The 22,472-nt window shown below is 39.9% G+C and overlaps 1 protein-coding gene across 19 annotated transcripts in view; it reads left to right on the top strand.

The window, feature by feature from the left end:
- Positions 1–22,472, top strand: part of EYA1 (EYA transcriptional coactivator and phosphatase 1) — a 374,655-nt gene that overhangs the window by 220,226 nt on the left and 131,957 nt on the right. For 6 of the 19 annotated variants that reach the window (XM_069600235.1, XM_069600236.1, XM_069600246.1 and 3 more), the window contains 3 exons: positions 10,813–10,882; positions 11,208–11,353; positions 15,079–15,216. In XM_069600235.1, coding sequence (XP_069456336.1) covers positions 10,813–10,882; positions 11,208–11,353; positions 15,079–15,216 — 354 coding nt within the window. The remainder of the gene's footprint in view (positions 1–10,812; positions 10,883–11,207; positions 11,354–15,078; positions 15,217–22,472) is intronic. The other 13 variants (XM_069600239.1, XM_069600240.1, XM_069600251.1 and 10 more) reach the window with 4 other exon arrangements.

Below are 22,472 nucleotides of genomic sequence, written 5' to 3'. Positions count from 1 at the left end.
GAAGCCTGGGAACCCCTGAGAACACCCAGGAAGAAACCGAGTTGGAGTGGGCTGGTCAGGGAAGGTTTTCTGGAGGAGATACCTGTGCTTAGCCTTTAAGAATGAGTAGCAATAAAGCACACATAGAATTGAGGATGAGGAAGCCGGACGGATGGCGCATTCCATTGGAGGAGACCAAGGCAAAGAGGCGTGGAACTTGGAGGAGCCACTGATGGATCAACATTCTTGGTGTGTCTGGTGTGAGTGGTGGTGTGGGGTGCTACATGGGGAGACAGAGGCCAGAATCGAAACAGGCAGGTGTGTTCCATATGGTGTGTGTGTTTTATCCTGAGTGCTATGGGTGGCCCCAGAGGAAGAGCATTGCGTGATCATATTCCCTTATGGAATGACGTGGGCAGAATGAAAGGAAGGCTCGGGAACAGAAAGGTAGAGAACAGTTAGGGTTTTTTTTTTTTTTTTCCTTTCATCTGGACAAGAAATAGTGAAGACATGAAATAGGGTGCTGGCAATATTCATTGGAAGGACTGATGCTGAAGCTCCAATACTTTGGCCATCTGATGCAAAGAACTGACTCATTAGAATAGACCCTGACTCATTAGAAAAGACCCTGATGCTGGGAAAGATGGAGGGCAGGAGGAGGAGGACACGACAGAGGATGAGATGGTAGGATGGCATCACCAACTCGATGGGCACAAGTTTGAGCAAGTTCTGGGAGTTGGTGGTGAACAAGAAATTTTATTCATTCTGCCTTTTTCATGACTTTTTTGCACAGCATATGTATAAAAGTCATACTTTTTAAAAGGCATCATTTTAAAGTACAAGTTAACAATCACATACTGCAAAGACATGATTACCACATTTTCTCAAAGTATCTATGAATAATCCCAAAGTATTTATGAATCCCGAAGTATCTATGAATAATGGTATTGCATTGCATCAATGTTTTTCCTGATTTTTATCACAGTCCTGTGGTGAAGAAATTTCTTGTTTTTAAGAAATATGCACTAAATATTTACATGTAAAGAGGTATCATATCCACAGCTCCAAAAAATGTGAGCTATACAGGTGCATACATGCACACATACACACACATATATATAGAGAGAGAATAAAAGCTAATCTCAGAAAATGTTACCATTTGGGAAGGAAGTTTGAGTGAAAGGTATCTGGGGAGTTTTTCTACTCTTCTTGCAACTTCTCTACAATTGTCAAATTATTTCAAAATAGGAAAGTTAAAAAATGAGAAGAATGGATGGATTTAGCAGTTTTAGTGGACAAAGTGGACGAGCGAGCTTCATTGCCCCTTGTGCCCACTGGCCCATGTGCGCAGCCTCTGTGTCTTCAGCATAGTTCCTCGCAGGTATTATGTTCTCATAAAGTTTATTGAATGAATGAATGACTTAATGAATGAGAAAGTAGAGACAGGGAAAAGAAAAATGTCTTTCACGTCCATAGGTAGTAAAAGAAGAGATGATGGTCCATTAGAAAGAGGGTTGAAGGGTTGATGATGACATTTAGAAGGTCAGAGTGGTCGGGGATGCCAACATGAACTTTATAGAGGCAGGGGTGAAAGGTAGAGGCAATCCTGATGAGATAGCAATGGCTTACATTCAAAACAGGAGTGAATCAGCCTAGAAAAAGAATAGCTTTTCCACAGAAACCTCAGGAAAGATGAATGGGAAGTAATGCAGATGAGTTTGAAGAGGAAGAGGAGGAGGCAAGATAGTGAGGGAATTCCTGCCTGATTCCTCTGTTCAAACCCTCCAGCAGCTCCCATTCATCTTTGAATGAAAGGTGAATCCTTAAAATGAGCTTGCAAGCCCAGCAGATCCTATTGCCTGCCCCCCCTTGCCTCCTGCTCTTCCTCTAATCAGGGTCTCTGCAAGGGCAATCCACTGCCAGGTACCTCCTTAGGTACCTGCCTGACTCCATCCCTGCCTGACCTTCACATCCCACCTTTTTGATGATACCCACTCTGACCACCCTACTCGGTGTTACAGAACTCTAGACTTCTGATCTCTCTAAATGCTGAATCTCCTGTCCACCAAATGACACACAAAACTGTTGACAAATGATAGCACTCAGTTTTGTATTAGGTTTATTGTTGGTCTCTCAACCCCATCAGAATGTAAGCTTGAGATGGCAGGGATTCAGTCTTCTTCTATTCATTTGTATCCCTGACACCTGAAAAAGTACCTGGCAGATTGGGGTCCCCTGGTGGTCAGACAGTAAAGAATCTGCCTGCAGTGAAGGAGACCTGAATTCGATCCCTGGGTCAGGAAGATGCCCTGGGGAAGGGAATGGCAACCCACTCCAATATTCTTGCCTGGGAAATCCCATGGATTTCCCTGGTGGTCTACAGATCATGGGGTCACAAAAGAGTCAACATGACTGAGTGACTAACACTTTAACAACACAAGCACTCAGATAGTTCAGTTCAGTTCAGTCGCTCAGTCATGTCCGACTCTGCGACCCCATGAATCGCAGCACGCCAGGCCTCCCTGTCCATAACCAACTCCCGGAGTTCACTTAGACTCAAATCCATCAAGTCAGTGATGCCATCCAGCCATCTCTTTCTCTCTCTTCCCCTTCTCCTCCTGCCCCCAATCCCTCCCAGCATCAGAGTCTTTTCCAATGAGTCAACTCTTCACATGAGGTGGCCAAAGTACTGGAGTTTCAGCTTTAGCATCATTCCTTCCAAAGAAATCCCAGGGCTGATCTCCTTCAGAATGGACTGGTTGGATCTCCTTGCAGTCTAAGGGACTCTCAAGAGTCTTCTCCAATACCACAGTTCAAAATCATCAGTTCTTCAGCGCTCAGCTTTCTTCACAGTCCAACTCTAACATCCACACATGACCATTGGAAAAACCATAGCCTTGACTAGATGGACCTTTGTTGGCAAAGTAATGTCTCTGCTTTTCAATATGCTATCTAGATTGGTCATAACTTTTCTTCCAAAGGAGTAAGCGTCTTTTAATTTCATGGCTGCAGTCACCATCTGCAGTGATTTTGGAGCCCAAAAAAATAAAGTCTGACACTGTTTCCCCATCTATTTCCCATGAAGTGATGGGACCGGATGCCATGATCTTCGTTTTCTGAATGTTGAGCTTTAAGGCAACTTTTTCACTCTCCTCTTTCACTTTCATCAAGAGGCTTTTCAGTTCCTCTTCACTTTCTGCCATAAGGGTGGTGTCATCTGCATATCTGAGGTTATTGATATTTCTCCCAGCAATCTTGATTCCAGCTTGTGTTTCTTCCAGCCCAGCATTTCTCATGATGTACTCTGCATATAAGTTAAATAAGCAGGGTGACAATATACAGCCTTGGCATACTCCTTTTCCTATTTGGAACCAGTCTGTTACTCCATGTCCAGTCTAACTCAGATATTTACTACATAAATTTTGAATACATGAATGAATGATGGCTTCTACTTTTTTCTCTGAAGTGATTCAATATGAGAAGAGAACTGAGGGCATCAGTGAAAGACTAGTTTCAAATAACTGTTTTCCTTCCTAGAATAGATAGAGAAGAGTGAAGGAAGAGGATAATAGATTGAGGGAATATAACATGTCATGGGGTCTGCCTCTCTTGATGGCTTGGAGAACAGATAAGATGGGAATAAGGAATGAAAATTCTGTGGAAAAAGGATGTTTCTTCTTTAATCTCAAAACTCAGGTCCCCACCTCATGCTTCTCGAGTTGATTCTTTGTACTTCCCTTCCTCAGCCTTTATCAACCCTTTAAAAATTATTTTGCCTCCTCTTTCCTCCACCAGGCTTCCCTCGTGGTTCAGATGGCAAAGAAGCTGCCTGCAATGTGGGACAGCTGGGTTCAGTCCCTGGGTTGGTTGGGAAGGTTTCCTGGAGAAGGGAATGGCTACCCACTCCAGTATTCTGGGCTGGAGAATTCCATGAATTATACAGCCCATGGGGTCGCAAAAAGTTGGACACAACTGATCAACTTTCACTCACTTTACTTCCTCCGCTAAACCATGGCCCTGTGAGCGTAGAGATTCTTTTGTCTTGTTCACACTTACCGTCCCAGTGGCCATCATGGATTGGAGTCCATGGGCAGTGATCAGTACGTGTTTGTAAATAAACAAATGAATCAGTTTGTGCTCTTGTGGTTTAAGACTGGAATGGAGAAGGAAGTCCATGATGTGGTCTTGAGCTTGATGGTTGACCAGAGTAGAAGACCAGAGTTGAGGCCAAGACTGAATGAGAAAACACTAGATGCATGACCCAAGATAATGTTGGGAGATGTCAGGACGCAGTCAAATACTAATTTTTTTATAAACTCCAGGCAGTTCTTAGGTGATGGGTCATTTATGGAAGTGTTAAAGAGTTGTCGTGAACTTCAGAGAAGGGAGGATTTCCTGGGACAGCAGAAAAACAATGGTTTGGGAGAAACAACAAGGAGGATGTATTTTTAGGTCTTTATGATTCTGGAATCTGGGAGAAGGATATGCAAAAAAAGGATATCTTTTCTCTACTGGGAAAAGATGCAAAAAAAGTTAGAGCCTTGAAGGGCTTAGTGGAAGGTGGAGAGATCGTTTGGTGAAGAGACTGAAGCTATGGAGGATCTTGTTTGCCATAGATTGATTGTTGGACACAGAGGAAAGGATCACGTGAGCTGGGTAATTGGGTCAAAGCATAGCAGATACAGAACAACATGGGGATGGACCCATTTTCTATTGTCGTTTAGTTTTTCTCTTCCCTTCTCTCTTCCTCTTCCTCCTCCTATCCTCCTTCCTCTACTCTCTCCCTCCCTCTCTTTCATGAGTAAAGAAGCAAAAACCATGGCATGCTGGAGTGACTATGAATAGGACTTAGGGTTTCTAAGGGAAGAGGAGGCTGGAGAAAGGAATATCCAGGCATTAACTCCAAGATGGTCTTTATCTCTGTGGTCACTATGCCTCCTTCCTTCTCCATGATAGCTTAAAAATTCACGTCTCAAATATTCAGGGTATCTTAAGGAGATGGATATCAAAAGTAATGAAGAAGTAGAGTCATCCTGACATTGGTAATAGCTATTTCCACCTGTGTCCTTCAGTGAGCTCTAGCATCTTAAATCTCTAAGGAGGCAGCGAGGCTTACTCTTTTCCAGGGAAATCACCAGGTATCCTGGTGTGGGGAGACTGAAAGGGGAGAGGTTGATTTTCCAATGCATGTGGCTGAATTGAAAAATGCAAGGTTGTTTATTATGTTTTAAAAATACAGTGATGAGAATGATGAATGAAAAGCAATACTTTGATGATTTTAATGTTTATTATGTTTTAAAAATACAGTCATGAGAACAACTGCGATTGAAAATAATCACAAAATATCTTTATTTTGAGCTTTATTTTGAGGCATTGCAAAATATCTTTACCTGCTGCTTCCACTCCACAAAGCCCAAATTTGTTATTCATTTGTTTTCATCATGCCAGTTGATGATACTGATCATATAAAGTTGATGTCTGATGTATTTGAAAACTGGAAATTTCTGGAGCAGAAAAAAACATCTTGTGTGACAAAATATGATTTCTTTGTAATTGTTCACAGAAAGATCTACCTTTGGGGATCTGATTTATTCATTCAACAGTTATGTGTTGAGCACCTACTATGTGCTAGGCAGTGTGCTAGGCTGTGGGCCAACATAGTGGTAAAAAAGTAAGCAGGTTACTATTTTCATGGAGCTTTCATTCTTGTGGAAGAGACAGATGATCAGTAGATAAGTAGCAGTGTAAATAAATAGGCAGTGAAAAGTACTCTGAAGAAAACAAAAGCAGATCAAAGTCTATAGTGAAGAGTGGGGGTAGGGCTCTCTTCTAGAGGGAGGCTTCCTCTGAGGAGAGGGCGTTGGAGCAGAGCTCTTAGGGAAGTGAGGGAATAAGTTTGGGTTAATGGAAGTGAAATAGGAGGATAACAGGGTTTGGAGTTGAGGGCAAGTGGGGGTTGTGACATGATGATCTAATTACTGTTTTTAAGAGGTCACTGTTTGTTATGTGGAACATCCTCTTTAGGAGAAGAATGAGGAGAAGGTAAAGAGAAACAGGGAGACCGGTGTTTCCTAGTTCAGAAGATGATGTTGGAAGAACATGTTAGCTCACGTGCCTCCTGGAGGAGCCACCAAGGGAGAATATATTGTGCCAGGATCCTATTAGGGGAGAGGAGTAGAGGGAAGGGGGGTATCCTGGCTGTCCTTTCCTCTGGTCACAGCCAGCGTTGGTGATTGGAATAGTTGGCAGATGAGAGAAAGGAAGTTGTCACCATTAGCTTATATTTGGGAGGGAGAGCTAGCTGGACTTAAGATAAAAGGATATGTGGGAAAGAGGAGAATTACAACTTGCTTTTAGGCTTTTGAGCTGATTGTCCAGGTGAATGATTCTGAATGAACCAGAGGAGGCTCAGGGGAGCTCTGAACTGAGGACTTGCTAATTTTGAGATTTCTATCAGCCTTTTCAGAGGATCTCCAGCTTGTGGATTTTACTTGCCTGAGGTCCTTCTCCTCTCCCTTCCTGCAGTAGTATTTGGGGAGCTTCTTTAATTTACACATGAGAGGTAGGAGAAAGTGTGAAGTGATAGGAAACAAGTGTGCCATAACAGAGAAGGAGCCGTTGTCCCTCTGCCCCAGGGCTCTGGCCTGCATCCTGTGGAGTTTACCTCTGGCATGAGGGCCATTTTACTTACCTTGATAAATGGCCTGGGAGCATTCTTTTTGCCTTAGGCTATTCTGGACTCATGAAATTACACTTAATCTGAATTCTTTGACTGTTGTTTTTAAAAAAGTTAAGTGTTTTAGGCAACTAAGGGGAAAAGTACTGTAGGTAGAAGGTAGAAGATTCTTGGCCTTAGGCTACATAGAGATCATAGGGGTTTCAATGAGAAAGCCCCAAGGATGTGGCTGTTCATAGGGCATTACATGGTCAATAGTTTTAAGTGCACACAGAGAAATAGCAGGACACTTGGGCAGCATCATAGGTTCTTATTTGCATCTATTTAATAAGGAAGACTATTGATCCCCATTTATATTATATGTTATGTCTATGAATAACTTAAAATAACAACTTTCATGTCATTATGAGTTTAAAAATTCTACTTTGCCTTTGACCTAAACTTCACAGTCTTATTAAACACATATTGTTTATTGATAACTTACCACATGCTGAGGGCTTCCCTGGTGGCTCAGATGGTAAAGAACCTGCCTGCATGCAAGAGCCCCAGGTTTGATTCCCTGGGTTGGGAAGATCTCCTGGAGAAGGGACTGGTTACCCACTCCAGTAATCTTGCCTGGAGAAACCAGGACAGAGGAGCCTGGTGGGGTACATTCCCATGGGGTTGCAAAGAGTCTGAACGACTGAGCGACTAACACACACACACACACACACACACACACATACCCCCACACCCCCCTACTACTACTGCTACCACCACCACATGCTGGGCCCTATCAGGTGCCAGGAAACAAAGGAGAATAGGAGGTCCTTGACCCCAGAAGCTTGTGGTTAGCAGAGGAAACTAACACCTATACCTTACATACACTAACCATCATGCCAGTGTTTGTTAGTGCGGTTAAGCATCACATTGCCAGTGTTTACAACATTCCAAAAAGTACAGGGGAGGAAGACATTATCCTAAAGAGAAAATGTTTTAGTACAGGCAGAGGAAAGAAGAGACAGTAGGGCCTGACATGAAGAGCAACCAAGGCAGATGGGAAAATGCATGGCATGCATGGGCAGTTCTCAAGTCCAGGGATGCTGTGTAACTAAACCAATATCTTGAGGCATTCCGCCAAGGATCTTCTTTTTCTTTTCTATGGATAATGTGAGTGGAGTTAAGATATTGTAAGCTGGAGAATGGACATGCAGTTGCCATGTAGGGAAGATCAATATGGTGGCAGTAGTGAGAGTCAAAGGGCGGGGGTAGAATACAGGGAGAGTAGCTCAATGCCTACTGATCCAGGCCAGGGAAGACTTACTGAGAACCCACCCCAGGACTGGAGGGTAGGAATGGAGAATGCAGGACAGCTCAGCAAGCTCTTCCAGACTGGGGTGGTTGACTTGAGAGTTACATAATGTGGGGAGGGGGATAGGATGATTCTGAGGTTTCTGATTTCTAAGAAGGGATTGAGGAGATTGCATGTTTGGGTGGAAAGAATGGGCAGATATGAGTTCAAATACCAACCTTCTTATTTGTTTGGACGTGTTACTTAATTTCTAGCCCCGTATATAAAATGGGGACAAAGAATCCAGTTTTTAAGCATTTTACTGAATATTATAGATGGTGATGCTGTCCCTTGAGTGGACTTAAAAATACAAAAGGAGGGGCAGATATAGGGCAAAGACAGTGGGAATTTAGGAATCTGAGATGGTAAGCATTTCTTACACAAACTTTGTATTATTCACTTTCTGTCATTATTTCATTTAGTCCTCATAGCCAGCCTATTTGTGTGGTAGTAGTATTACCATCACTTTACATGAGAACATGTCAAGGCTTTGTTGTTGTTTAGCTGCTAAGTTGTGTGTGACTCTTTCTCGACCCCATGGACTGCAGCCCGCCAGGCTCCTCATGCATGGGATTCTCCAGGCAAGAACACTGGAGTGGGTTGTCATGCCCTCCTCTAGGGGATCTTCCCAACCCAGAAATTGAACCTGAGTCTCCTGCTTTGGGAGACAGATCCTTACCACTGAATCACCTGTGAAGTCCTGTCAAGGCGTAGAGGGAACAAACAACTTGACTAAGACCGCACAGAAGAGTTGGATCTTGAATCTGAGCTGAAATTAAATTCTGATTCCAGAACCCGCGCTTGTGTTACCATACTCTGTAGCCTCCTAAATCTTTCCTCATTTGTACATACATAGAGGATGCATATAATCTAAATCAAAGCCTCTCCAAACCTACCTTACTCTGTATAATAATGCTGATAGCTTCTATTATTCTGTTTGTAAAAACAAAATTATTGAGTGGAGCCTATTAAGATGAATTTAAGAGCCTATTAAGTTGAATTCATGGGTCTTTTCTTGGGTCATAACCCACAATTTGAAAAATACAGGGATAGAGCTTGAAAAGAATAAAAGGGATTTCTGTGGCTTCTATCATCAGACGGCTTTGGGGTTCATTGTGTGTTATAGTACATACTTGTGTTGTCGTTTCATTTTTTAAAAACTTCCTTTCCATCTGTAATTATCCTACTGGGTAAATCTACTCTGCCCTTGGTCTCTTTCCAGGCCTAGAAGAGGGGAGTAGAAAGACTGTAGTCACAGGTGACCCAGGCAGTGGCAGCACTTGTGGTCCAAGCATTCTTTCACTAACCTCTCCCTTCTATAAATTGCAATATTTGTGTTGGCCTCCCCACGTGTGATACCCGGGACTTGTCTTTGCCTGTTTGTGTCTGCAGCATGGAGCTCAATGCCTGGAACAGAGTGGTAACCCAACACGTGCCAAGAGACGAGGGAGGGGACACCAGCTGGGCTAGCCGGCCTTCTCTTGTTCATACGGCCTCTGTCTCTTGCAGACCAATAGCCAGAGGGTTGAAATCTAGCAACTCGGAAGAGTAATACTGACCTCCAGCTATTCTCTTGTCACTGTGTTAGGCCAGTCTTCTTTACCGGGAAAGGATTAGTCATAGGTTTTAAGATTCTAATGCAAATCCACCACTATTCTCCGAAACACAAGCTAGAAAATTACATTTTTGAAAAACATAACTGTATTGATGTGATGTTGTGGAAATATATAAAACTTGAGGTGTGTGGAAGTTTACAAAGAGTCTTAATGTAGAATATAATAAGAACCTCTGCAGTGATTATTAGTAGGAAAAGAAAGCAAACATATTACATCATATAATAATTGTACCCAAAGCATAGATGCACCTTCGCCAGGAAAAGAACAGGAAGAATTTGAGGGTAAAGGGGGCAATACATATATAAATGTGTACATATATGTAAATGTGTGTATGTAAATGAGTATATAGATAAATGCATGTAGATAGTTATGTACATAAATAGAAACCAATAATTAACATCTTAAGGTCTTGTGTTAGCAAAAAGTATGTCTTTTTGCTTCTTTAGTTCAGAATGAGTGTAGAATATTTGCTAAGAGAGTTTAGTGCATTTCTGAGACTTACTGAGTCAAGTCTGTGTGATTAAAAAGAAATCAAATTCTGCTTGAATGCTTAAATACTCTCTTAAAAAAAAATACAAAAACACAACTTTGTGACTTGGACACTGAAGTGGAGCACATATCTCTGAAAGGCACAGGAACATCTACCTCCAAGCAAGAAAATAACAGGCTGAATTTGCAACTTGAGAAATTTCATATAGGAATGCATTTTTATTTTAAAAAATTGCTGAATCAGTGCAGGAAAATGAGAATCTGTCTTATTTCTACTCCTTTGAGAGACTAGACACTGTTTCTTGGTACCATGGTCTCAGGGGTGTGTTTCCCCTTGAATCCGAACAATAGGCCAGAGGACTTTGCGGTCCTGCCTAGCCCTGTTCATCCCCTGCCTTTCAGTGCATTGTTCCAAACAGTAGCCAGAACTCCCTGTGCTCTTAAAGTATTGCCACTGTAAAAGTCATCACTGACTGGTATTTAAGAGGATTGTGAGTATATTTTCTAAGAGTTGATGTCAAATCAGAATCACTTAATCAGTGTCTGTAGGTTCCTTAGTATAGTCTAACTTTCTATTATGTCGACTTAGGAAATTATTATTTCTGCAGGTCAGAAAGGTCTATGATGTCATGTGGTCTACCCAGAGCTGAAACTATATCAATGTTATCAAACACATATTTTGTGTTTTTCTTTCATGATTGTGCATTATTTTTCTTTTCCAGCCATTGGGAGCAGCAGCTTCAGCCCAAGACCAACTCATCAGTTCTCCCCACCACAGATTTATCCTTCCAAGTAAGATGTATTTTCTCTTAATCAAGAGATAACTTTTCCAAGTAGTCTTTTATCTTATTTCTAGTCAGGTCTTGTGCCCACATGTTACACCTGAAGTTAAACTAAAGTGTGTTTCATAGAGACTTAAGTGTACTTACGTAAATTTATTTGGAGCATCACCTAGGAGGGACACTGAAATATTTCGGTACTTTGTCTATGATAGTTGAAGGTTATACATGAAGAAACAATCTTTAACTAGAATTTGTGATTTGGTTGTTAATCAGTTACCTTGCATGTTTCCATCTAATGCATGGGCTTTCTATTTTCTGTCATTTCTGACAAATAGCAGACCATACCCACATATTCTTCCTACCCCTTCCTCACAAACTATGGCTGCATATGGGCAAACACAGTTTACTACAGGAATGCAGCAAGCTACAGCCTACGCCACGTACCCACAGCCGGGACAGCCCTATGGAATCTCCTCCTATGGTGAGTAATCTCGTTGCTTTAGCAGTGGTGTTGCCTAGTGGGTTCACCTGTACGTGTGAAAGTGTCACAGGAGTGGATGGAGCTCTTGGTCACTTGAGAAGGGGTTTTCACCTTTTGTGTCTGAATTCTTAATATGATTGTTTCTAATGAACATTGTAAGAAGGGGTGGCTACTTATCTTGAGGTCAGAAGTGGCAGATAGATAGCATGGTTCACTTGCTCTTTTGCTCTTTGGTTTTTTTCCCCCCATTTATTTTCCCCCATTCCTCAATTCTTAATTTGCCATTTGAACACTTGGTTCAGGAATCCAAAGTATTCTGGTGCATATTTCTGATAAAACTTCTGTGAATGAAGTCTTTTGGGGGTGAAGATTCATTTCCTATTTATCAGGTGCTGAGCTATGATTAGAGAAGTACAAGCCACATTCAACAAACCCTGGCTCTAAACTTGATGGGAGTAGTCGTCTCATATGTCAGTGTTATCAACCACTAGGAAAAGTGATCTATATCGTGGCTTGGGCTGAACTTTAAAGAGCCCAATCAGGAAACATTGAAAGCTCACATCCTTATTTGTTCCCTCTCACCTGGAGATTATTTTTATCTTGGTGTAATTTAACTCAATTGTTAACAGGGTCAATACCTGTAAATTAAAAATAAAGCCAGCCAAACTTCAGAGTTTAATTCTTAAAAATCTTAGGATTCCGAAAATACCTTCTTTTCCATGGAATGGTAGCTGTGATCTTAAACAAATTGCAGCTTGTTGGAATATAAAAAAATGAATTATTGGCATTTTATTACAAAATAAATAAAACCTAGTGACCCAGAAAAAAAAATACATGAAATTTTGGAAGCAATGACTGAAAGAAAAGACTAGTGGATTATTTTGTGATCAATATTCTAATTTTGCTTCTGCTGCTATTGATGTTTCATAATCTTCTCAGTATGTTGAAACAAATAATGTTCTTCTTTAGGTATTTCATTGATCATTAGAAGGTGAATTATCTTTGTTTTTTTTTTTTTGTCCTGTCTTTACCCCAAGCAAATTTCCCATATATACATTTTACAAAAATGAAAATCTGAATTATGTATTACTTCAGCTTTTATAGTTTTATTTTTAAAAGATCACAACTGAATGTGATCCAGTGAAGTGTTTTTCAACTAGACTTAAAAACAGCCATCAAATGGACTTCCTAGAATTATCTTTCATTTCCATGACTTCGCTGAGTTTCTCAAAATGATGTTAAATATAGATCAGATTATCTGTAATTTACTTTTAAACTGTTCCTGTGCTGAAGGAGGAAGAGGATTCCACGATTTGAATTGTGTGACTTCAAATTCTATAATGTGAATTAAGGCAATCCCCCAATTTATATTCTCAAAATTTATTTATAAGCTGATGATTTGAAATATAAATGCATATTCTAGGGCAAACAGTATTCGAGTGCTGTAGATGGATCAGTGCTGCCAGGAGAAGATGCCTTTCCTGGTACTGCTTTGGCTGCTAGCCACACAACTCTCTTGGTTTTTTTTTTTTTTATGCTCCTCCCCATTCAGTCATGGTTGGGCCCTTTGCCAGTTTCTGGGTAAGGACTCCTCTAGTTTTAAACCATCAACAGATATCTCTGTTGTTTGAAATAGTTGGTCCAGTAGGGTGAGATGAACAGACGTTCTAAGGTTAATAAAGTGAGAATGGGGATTTTCGTATGGTAGGTGGGGATTGGGAAAGTGGTGAGAGTAAGGCTTAGTGTGAAGGACTTGATCCCAGAGCCTTCCATGCTTATAAATCTGGGAATAAATGATTCTCAGTCCTGAGCACTTTCCTGATCCACCCCACTTCTTCTCTTTTTGTGCCTTGAGGGCAAGGAGATGCCCTAGTGCTTCTGGCCTGCCATTCTATTTTTCTTGGGCCAGAGCATGGAAAAATATGGCAGCTTTCTTTTCATTGTTTGCTCCTGGAAGAAAAGCACATAATTTAAATTTATGGGTTTTAACCCTAAACTGATAGTTAAGATTCTGATGGTCTTAGAATTCTGACTATCTCTGAGGATGTGTGTCCCCTGACTTTTTAATTAGACCCAGTGAGAAAAGATAGGCAAATGTTTTCACAGTAAGAGCAATGGAGAGGAAGGGGTCATGCCATTCTTCACTGGATCTGCATGGAGTCAACCAGTGGGATGAGTTTGCCAGCTTCTAGCTAGAAGCCACGGAGATGAATGTGGCTATGGGCATTTTCTACCTCTTCCTGCTTTTCTTTACCTGTTCTTACCACAGAGATTACTATTCTGAGCCTCCAGGCTGAAAACAGAACTGGCACAGGTGAAGACCGAAAGTACAACAGTATAGCATCAGAAAGAGAGGAGGAGAAAATCCCTATTGTGACCCTATGAAAAGGAAGTGAGTTTCTGGAGCCATCAAACCACCTGTCTTGGGCAGCTGTTTTTCCAGGGACCATTTATAAGTGTGGCTTATTCATTGGTTTGGGATTGCCTTTGCAGGGAAAGTGACATTTTTTTAAAATGCTAAGGTTGTGTTAAGACTGTGATGCAAGGCCATTGTGAGGTTGTTTAGAGATACTTCAGAAATTAGAGTAAGCTCTCTCAGCCAAGAGTCAGATTCTTCCACTGCCTTAGGAAAGGTACCTAAATTCATTCTGCTGATGAAATTCCCCTAAAATGGAAATAAACAGTGAGACTACTGTGTATTCTAGATCCCAAAGATATTATTTATCTTAAGTGCAAAGTAAAATTATTCCAAAATGTGAATTCCCTTGGCAGACATTTTCCTCCCCTCCCTCTGTGGGAATTAAAGACAGTTGTTAACTTTCATGACTGTCTTTAATTATGATCCAAGTCTGAGCCTTGTGCAACGATACTGCCAAACCCAAGTCCTGAAATTAGGATGTCAGCCTGGTACTTTGGGAAGCATTTGGGGGCACAAATACTTTATTTTTATAATATGTGATTTTTTAAAAAGCATACTTTAAAAAATACATCAAAATGTGTACTTTAGGTTACACTTAAAAAATTATATTTGAATAAATACTTGAAACAAGAAGGGGCAAAAAGGGAACCATTGGTTTCCTTCATGCTGTTCTGTAGGACTGAATTCTTTACTATTCTGCTTTCCTTGTGTTTACTTTGTGGATACCTAGGAAAAGATTTCCTCCTGTGTTGCTTAGTTCTATGTCCAGTATTGCTACCTCTGACCTGAAAATAAATTATGTACTAAAATCAGCATTGTGGTAGAAAGAGTAAAGAAAAAACTTTTAAAATGCTATGAGGTTAGAGGCTCTTAATTGCTTTTTAGAAAAAAATATTTTGATTTTGACATTAACGTAACAGTGTTTAGAACAATATAGTTCGTTTTAATTATGACCATTTCTGGACTATAAAGATGATCTTAAACTCTTGTAAAACAACACAGTTAATTACAGAAGCTGAATTTTGTAACAACTAATCACTGGAGTTAAATTTTATAAAAAATGGAATTCAGGAAAACAACAAAAAAGAACAGTGGAGATAGGCATTCAAATCTGTCATAATCCTATTTTTTGTTTTTTTTTTTAATTGAAGGTAGAGTTAAGGGTATTTCTCCCTAAGCGTGTTTGGCCTTGGCTATTGAGATAATACTGGGAAAAGTTTGTGACTGGATAGCTATGGGAGTGTTTTTGTATACTCACCAGCTGTTGAAAATGAACAGATAGATAAGCTATCACTAACTGATTTAGGTGCATTGTGGGCAGGCATCAAGACTGAAGGTGGATTATCACAATCTCAGTCACCTGGGCAGACAGGATTTCTCAGCTATGGCACAAGCTTTGGGACCCCTCAACCTGGACAGGCACCGTACAGCTACCAGATGCAAGGTCTGTATACATACTGACATCCGTCCTTTCATTAACCCTACAAGATAATTAGATTCTAAAGTAGACCCTTCTATTCTGTAAAAGTTGTGGATGATGCTAAGTGGACTGGGCTTGGAGGCAAGATGCCTGGTTCTCATTTGGCTCTTTACACACCTATTCTCCGAGCCTAAATTTCCTTATTTTTAACATCCAGGGATTAGACAGGATGATCACTAACATTCTTTTTCAAAAAGCTCTAAAATTTTTTGTGACGTTGAAGTTTTCTGCCTTTGCTTCTATCAGTGAAAAAAGGAATGGAAAAAAGTAGGAGTCAATGATGTAGCATCCTAATGTGGACTATCCTAAAAACTCTGGCACTTGTGGCCATTCAGCTTTTTTCAAGGGGCTATGTTTTCTTCATTATCACATTTCTGGAAATGGAACTGTGATAGGCGTTGGCTAAATGATCTGTCAAAGACCAGGAGATCAAATTGACAGCCACTCAATGTATCTTCAAGATATTGCTTCCAAGGACCCATTCCTGGGTTCTGATTTTGAAACTGTAGACAAAACATAATGTTAAGTACATGTCATATCATAAGGATGACAGCTGAAAGTTTATATTGTCAAACTCTTTCAAGAGTAGGCATTACTGTAATTGGCAGATTATTGTCATGCAAATGTGTCTGTAAAGTACTTGAAATTTGTTCTTACATAATTTAAACATTCTCCTAATATACATATATATATATATTTACTACTAATTAGTTCAATAAATCATATCTTTTCAATAGTGCCAAACTATAGTCAAATGGCTTCCCAGGTGACACAGTGGTGAAGAATCTGCCTGCCAGTGCTGGAGACACGAGTTCAATCCCTGGGTCAGGAAGATTCCCTGGAGGAGAAAATAGCAACTTACTCCAGGATTCTTGCCTGGGAAATCCCATGGACAGAGGAGACTAGTGGGCTACAGTCCACGGGGTTGCAAAGAGCCAGACATGACTGAGTGATTGAGCACACATTATAGTAGAATTAAATATCTATGTTTTAAATTTTTATTTGCTTTTCTTTATTGAAGTGTAGTTGATATATAATATTACATAAATTATAGGTGTGCAACATAGTGATAAACCTTTTTAAAGGTTATATTTCATTTATAGTTGCTACAAAATGCTGGCTATATCCCCTTCGTTGTACATGTACTCTGTACATACATGTGCATGTGTGTGTGCTAAGTTGCTTCAGTTGAGTCCGACTCTGTGTGATGCTATGGACTGTAGCCTGCCAGGCTCCTCTGTCACAGACAAAGAGAACAAACTAGTGGTTACCAGTGGGGAGAGACAAAGGGGAATGGACAAGATAGGGGTAGGCCCGCTTTCCTCTCCCCACTGGTAAGCACTAGTTTGTTCCCTATATCTGTGAGTCTGTTTCTTTTTTTGTTATATTCACTAGTTTTATTTATTAGAGTCCACATATAATTGATATTGAGGTGACTTTAACTGAGCAACTTCACTTTGACTTTTCACTTTCATGCATTGGAGAAGGAAATGGCAACCCACTCCAGTGTTCTTGCCTGGAGAATCCCAGGGACGGGGAAGCCTGGTGGGATGCCATCTATGGGATCGCACAAAGTCGGACATGATTGAAGCGCCTTAGCAGCAGCAGCAGCAGCAGCAGCACATAATTGATATCATACAGTATTTGTCCTCCTCTGTCTGACTTATTTCACTTGTCATAACGCCCTTCAAATCCATCCATGTTGCTACAAGTGGCAAAATTTCATTCTTTTTTATGGCTGAGTAGTAGTCCACTGTGTGTGTGTGTGTGTGTGTACACGTGTACATACACACCACATCTTTATCCATTCATCTGTTTGAAGACACTTAGCAACCTGCTCTTTTTATCTTTTCATATCAATAAACTCTATAGCATCATTTTAATGGCTGCATGGTTTCATAGATATATTTTATTTAATCCATTATCAGACATCTAGAGCGATTCTACGAATGTCTTGTGTGCATCCTTAATTATTCCCTTTGAGTAAATTTAAGTGTGGCTAGGTAAATTGTTTTAAACTCTTTTAAGGATTTGTAATGTTTTTACACAAGGAAGGGTTGTGAATTAGAGTGAACACATTAAATATTTAACTTTTAAAAATTTGTCATATTGGAAGGTCTGGGATTTTATTGTTATTTTCATGTGCATTTTTAGAAAGTTGAGCTAATAAACCATTTTTTCTTTTCTAACATGGTGATGTTCATCTTTTCTGATTATTTCTTATACTACACTTCTTAAACTTTGGTAATGTTTTATAGATATTTTTCTATAAAATATTTTTTATATTTTATAATGTTTTCTATAAAACATTATAAATTTCTATGTTTTATAATGTTTTCTGTAATAGATACATTTCCATTTTAAAGAGCCTTTTTCCCTGCTTGGGGAAGCTAAAATTTTATGGGACCAGATCCATTCATCTTTTCATATTTGTTTTGCCTTTGGTATAAAAAGGGCTGAATTATAAAGTTTTAAAATACTTGATGGCTACAAAGTTAAACCTATCTTACAATGGATGTTTATTGTTAGAAGAATATTACTTTCGTGCCTGATTCCAAGACTTGAAAGCTGCCTTGGGGAAAGAACTATGATTATGTACATGCTAAATGTCAGTTGAGTAAAGGGATAAAAAGAACAGAAAGTGATGAGACTTCATTGAAGAACTGAACCATCTTAGGCTTTAATAGTGAAATGGTTCATAAGGTAAGCAAAGTCTGTAAAGTTCATTTGTGTGAAATAGAAACCAGACAGATAAATGAACTATGCAATTACAGAGTCTTGGGAGAGTTAGGGGGAAAAGTTGGGTGCTGTGGTGGGTCCTATTCTACCCTGGGCATCCAGCTCTCTTAAAGGAGAAGTGGATCCTAAGAGCCCAAATGAAATAGGTGAAGTGCCCTCCAGAGAAGAGCGATTACCTACATGTGTGACTCCTGGGCTTGAGCCCATGTGCAGCCAGCCCCTTGGCTACCATCTACAATGTGCTGAGTATAGAAATTGCGAGTAAGTGTTTAGAAACGTTTATGGTATGTCATAGTAAACTTATTATGTTGGTGAAATGAAACACTAACATTAGGAAATCAGACATGTACTCTGTGTCTTTTCTTTTTTCACCTCCTTCTTTTAGTCATACGTACTATTATATTTTGCTCAATTGTCAGTCTGAGAAGGATTAGAAGTAAAAACAGGGTTATATCTTGGGGAATTCAAGAAAGGCGGCACTTGAGAGTTCTTTTTTAAGGCAGTTGTAATCCTTTGCTTTTTTTGTTTTGGCATATGTCCTAATATTGGAGATAGAGTTCATAATTTTTCATTTATTCAAGTTTATTTCAATAACTATTATCAAGTGGCCATATTGCAGAAATTCAAGATCTTTTAAAATTAGAGGATAATTATTTTACAATATTATGATGGTTTCTGCCATACATCGACATGAATTAGCCATAGGTATGTATATATATATGTCCCCTCCCTCTTTTCCTCTCAGATCAAAAGCTTATGTGGCAGAAAATTCCTAAGAGAACTAGCTAGCTATCAGATGTAAGTATAGCTTTAGAGTATAGAGAAGAATGGAAATGAAGAAGAAAAGATAGTTAACTTGGAGGAGGAAAAGAGTCTTCATTTTAAAGCAGAAATAAGGCCGTTTGTAGAACCAAATATAGTAAATGTAGCATTGCTCTCTAGTCATAGATTTCTTTGCATCTGGGATGTTGCATTAAAACTTTTTGTGTTTTTAGGCATACCCTGCTTGAATGGTCTTCCCAGTGGGATTTTAGAACCCATTTTCACTAAAATTTTATTTCATATGAATGTTTGTGTAATGGCACTTCGCTCATTTTTAGAGTAATCTGAAAATACAATTTTCACACATCAAGCCAGAGAATACCATGCTTTTAACTTGAAACTTGCCAAAATGATGATGGATAATGATACATGATATTCTGTAGACTACTTGTAGTCACATATGGCTAAATAACTAAACTCTGATTAATATGAATTTCTTAAACATTAAGTGCATTATTAAAAAAATGGATGAAATGATATTATATGTCCAGTCATGGGAATCTGTTGACCTTTGTCTTTCAATACTGCTTTTCAATATAAAACTTTCTATAATGTCTAAAATTATTTTTTAAATTCTCCAAATTCTGTTATCCTTAATGGATAACAGTGATTTTTGTTCATATCACTCTTATAGCTGTTAAAAATTCTTAGAATCCTGGATGACAGTATACATATTTTAGTGATTTGGGAGTATTAATATTTTACCTAGCTTTTTATCCAAGATCTTTTGACCTTTAAAATATAAAATGTGATGAGTTATTCAGAGATTTAGTTGCTAAGATTTCATATTAGGATTTCACAATATTAGAAGAAGTACTTTAGTAACCAAGATGACTTGAACTAACTCCGTGGTGTCATTTATGCTTTAGGGTGTTGTGCTGATTAACCTCAGTAGAATTTATGATGATCACCTCTTTGGTTCTGTCAGATTTAGAAGGTTGGACTAAAGATATAATCTTGCTTTCCGGCAAACAGTGTAGGTACTGGAGTCAAGCTGCCTGTTGAACACCCTGTGCTTGCTATTGGTGGGACTTCAGCATGGGGTTCAACTTCATGACCCCATTTCTTTGTCTTGAACATTGTCTGTTCCCACAGTAGTGGGCTTCCCAGGTGGTTCAGTGGTAAAGAATCTGCCTGCCAATTCAGGAGATGCAAGTTCAGTCCTTGGGTCAGGAAAATACCCTGGAAGAGGAAATGAAAACTCACTGCACTATTCTTGCCTGGAGAATCCCATGGAGGAACCTGGCAGGGTTGCCAAGTCGGACACAACTGAGCAACTGAGTGCATACACACACCCACTGTAGTATTGTGAGAATTCATTGAGATTACCCATGTATGGGCTTCTATGGTAGCTCAGTGATAGCCTGCAATGCAGGAGATGCTGGTTCGATCCTTGGGTTGGGGAGATTCCCTGGAGAAGGAAATGGCAACTCCAGTATTCTTGCCTGGGAAATACCAAGGACAGAGGAGCCTAGTGGGCTACAGCCCATGGGATCGCGAGAGTCAGACATGGCTCATCACTCTGACCAACATCTAGCACTGGTAAGCATTTAAATGCTTAGTTTCATTTAACTATGTTCATTGTGATAGTGATGTGGTGGTGGTGATTGTTATTATCATCATCATCATGTAATAGTTCCAGATTAGGAAGCACTGCCAAATTCTCCTTCTTTTGCATTTCCCAGGAGGAAAAAAAAAAAAAAATATATATATATGAAATAAATATAAACGTTGGATATATGTAATATATATAACCAGCATGGATTGTTCCAAGAACCCAGTAATCAAATAAATACTCATAGCTAGAAAAGAGCCAGATCTAACTAATATGCTGGCAAGGAAGGAAAATCACTGTCAGCAAAGGTCAGGCCTTGTGTACATGATACAAAAATGTAGAAGAAACAAGAGAAAGCATCCAGGAACAGGGAGAAAATCAGAAGAGAGGAAAGGCTGTGTTGGCCACAGTGGTGGTGTGTGCTGGAGAGCAGGAGCCATGGGTAACACAGAAGGGTCCTGGACAAAGACTGAGCTTCCCAGGTGGTGCCAGTGGTAAAGAACTTGCCTGCCAATGCAGGGGATGTAAGAGACCCAGGTTTGATCCCTGGGTCGGGAATATCCCCTGGAGAAAGAAATAACAACCCACTCCAGTATTTTCGCTTGGGAAATCCCATGACAGAGGAGCCTAGAAGGCTACAGTCCATAGGATCGCGCAGAGTCGGATACGATGAGCGAGTTAGCACACAGGGATGGAAAGGAAAGAAGTAGAAACTCAGTCCTTATGCCCCAGAAATCCCTACAGTCACAGTGCAACTTTGAGAGGAACTGATGGGGAAAATGGAGGTGAAAGTCACTTTAAACACCACATTGTTTAGTTCCGAAGCCATGATTAGGGAGGACAACGGGAACGTGACAAGCTATGCTCTATCAAGGTAGAAAACTCTTGTCCATAGCACAGAATAACAGCTACCATTGATTGTGGACCTATCATAGGCCCAAGACTTTTCTAATTATTTCACATATATTGTCTCATTTAATCCTTACAGTAACCTTGAACAATGGCTTTAAAGCATAAGAAGATGAAAATGCTGATGAGTACATCAAAATGGAGAATGGCTTAGAACTGTCAGGCCCTGCCATGTTTCTATTCAATTGCGTGACAGCACCTATAGGGGAGGCACTTATAGAAAACTACCAAAGAAAGAAAAAGAAATGTAGTTGCCCGTAGCATTTATTTTCTGAAGGGTAGATTTGCTCTTTTTATAGCTGAGACACACTGCGTCACATAGCCCACTATGTAATTAGTCAAAAATACCACTTCACGAAGCTCTAGAAAAAAATTTTTTAGACAGTTCATTTCTGAGCACTGCTTTTTTTTTTTTTTTCATGGAACTTAAGGAAAAGATTTATTTGGGAATTTGTGGCCATTTTGGCACTGCCTGGCCCTGTGAACTAGGCTAGCCTTGGTGCCCTCATTTAGTCCAGGTAAACCTTCTGAATCCTTCCAGCTCCAATGCTCAACACTTCTGTCTGTGGCAGGCTTCTGTGAATCCAGTACATGCTGTTTTAAGCCAAAATGGCTTGGATTTTTGCTTTATATGCACTAACAGTAAAAGCCCATGGAGTAAAACCTCAGGGACTGGAAAATCTGATTGTTTTTACCTTTGCTGCAAGATTCTGGAAAATTCTATCTCTGCTTTCATTGGATCTTTTTTGTGCATCCAGTGACAGATTAGAAATTTCAGTGTAACAGAGAAGGACAAAGTGTTTCTGTTCATGGACAACTGCAGAGTTCACTCCAGGAGGTGAAATCCTCACTGTTAATTTTTGATATCTTCCTGCTCTCCAGGGTCAGTCTCTGTGTCTGGAAGAAGATTTGGATGGTATGAGATTTTTCTTCACACACCATTGACAAACATGCAAATGAGCAAACTGAATGAGGGAGTGTAGACTGACAAAGGGTGCCTGGAGACACCTGGGTCAACTGCGCAGATCCTGTAGACAGTGTTTTCAATGCTGCCAATCAAAGGACACTGACAACAAGAATGAAGAGGAGGGTGCAAGTTTGTGTTAGTCTGGAGGTTGGGGGTGTGTATACACACACATGCTTACATGTACTAAGAGCAGAGAAACCATTTAGGAGAAACAACTTTAGCCTTTGA

This window comes from Ovis canadensis, chromosome 9 (genome assembly GCF_042477335.2).
Source record: "Ovis canadensis isolate MfBH-ARS-UI-01 breed Bighorn chromosome 9, ARS-UI_OviCan_v2, whole genome shotgun sequence".
NCBI classification, from domain to species: Eukaryota; Metazoa; Chordata; class Mammalia; order Artiodactyla; family Bovidae; genus Ovis; species Ovis canadensis.
This window is presented reverse-complemented; position numbering and strand designations above follow the sequence as displayed.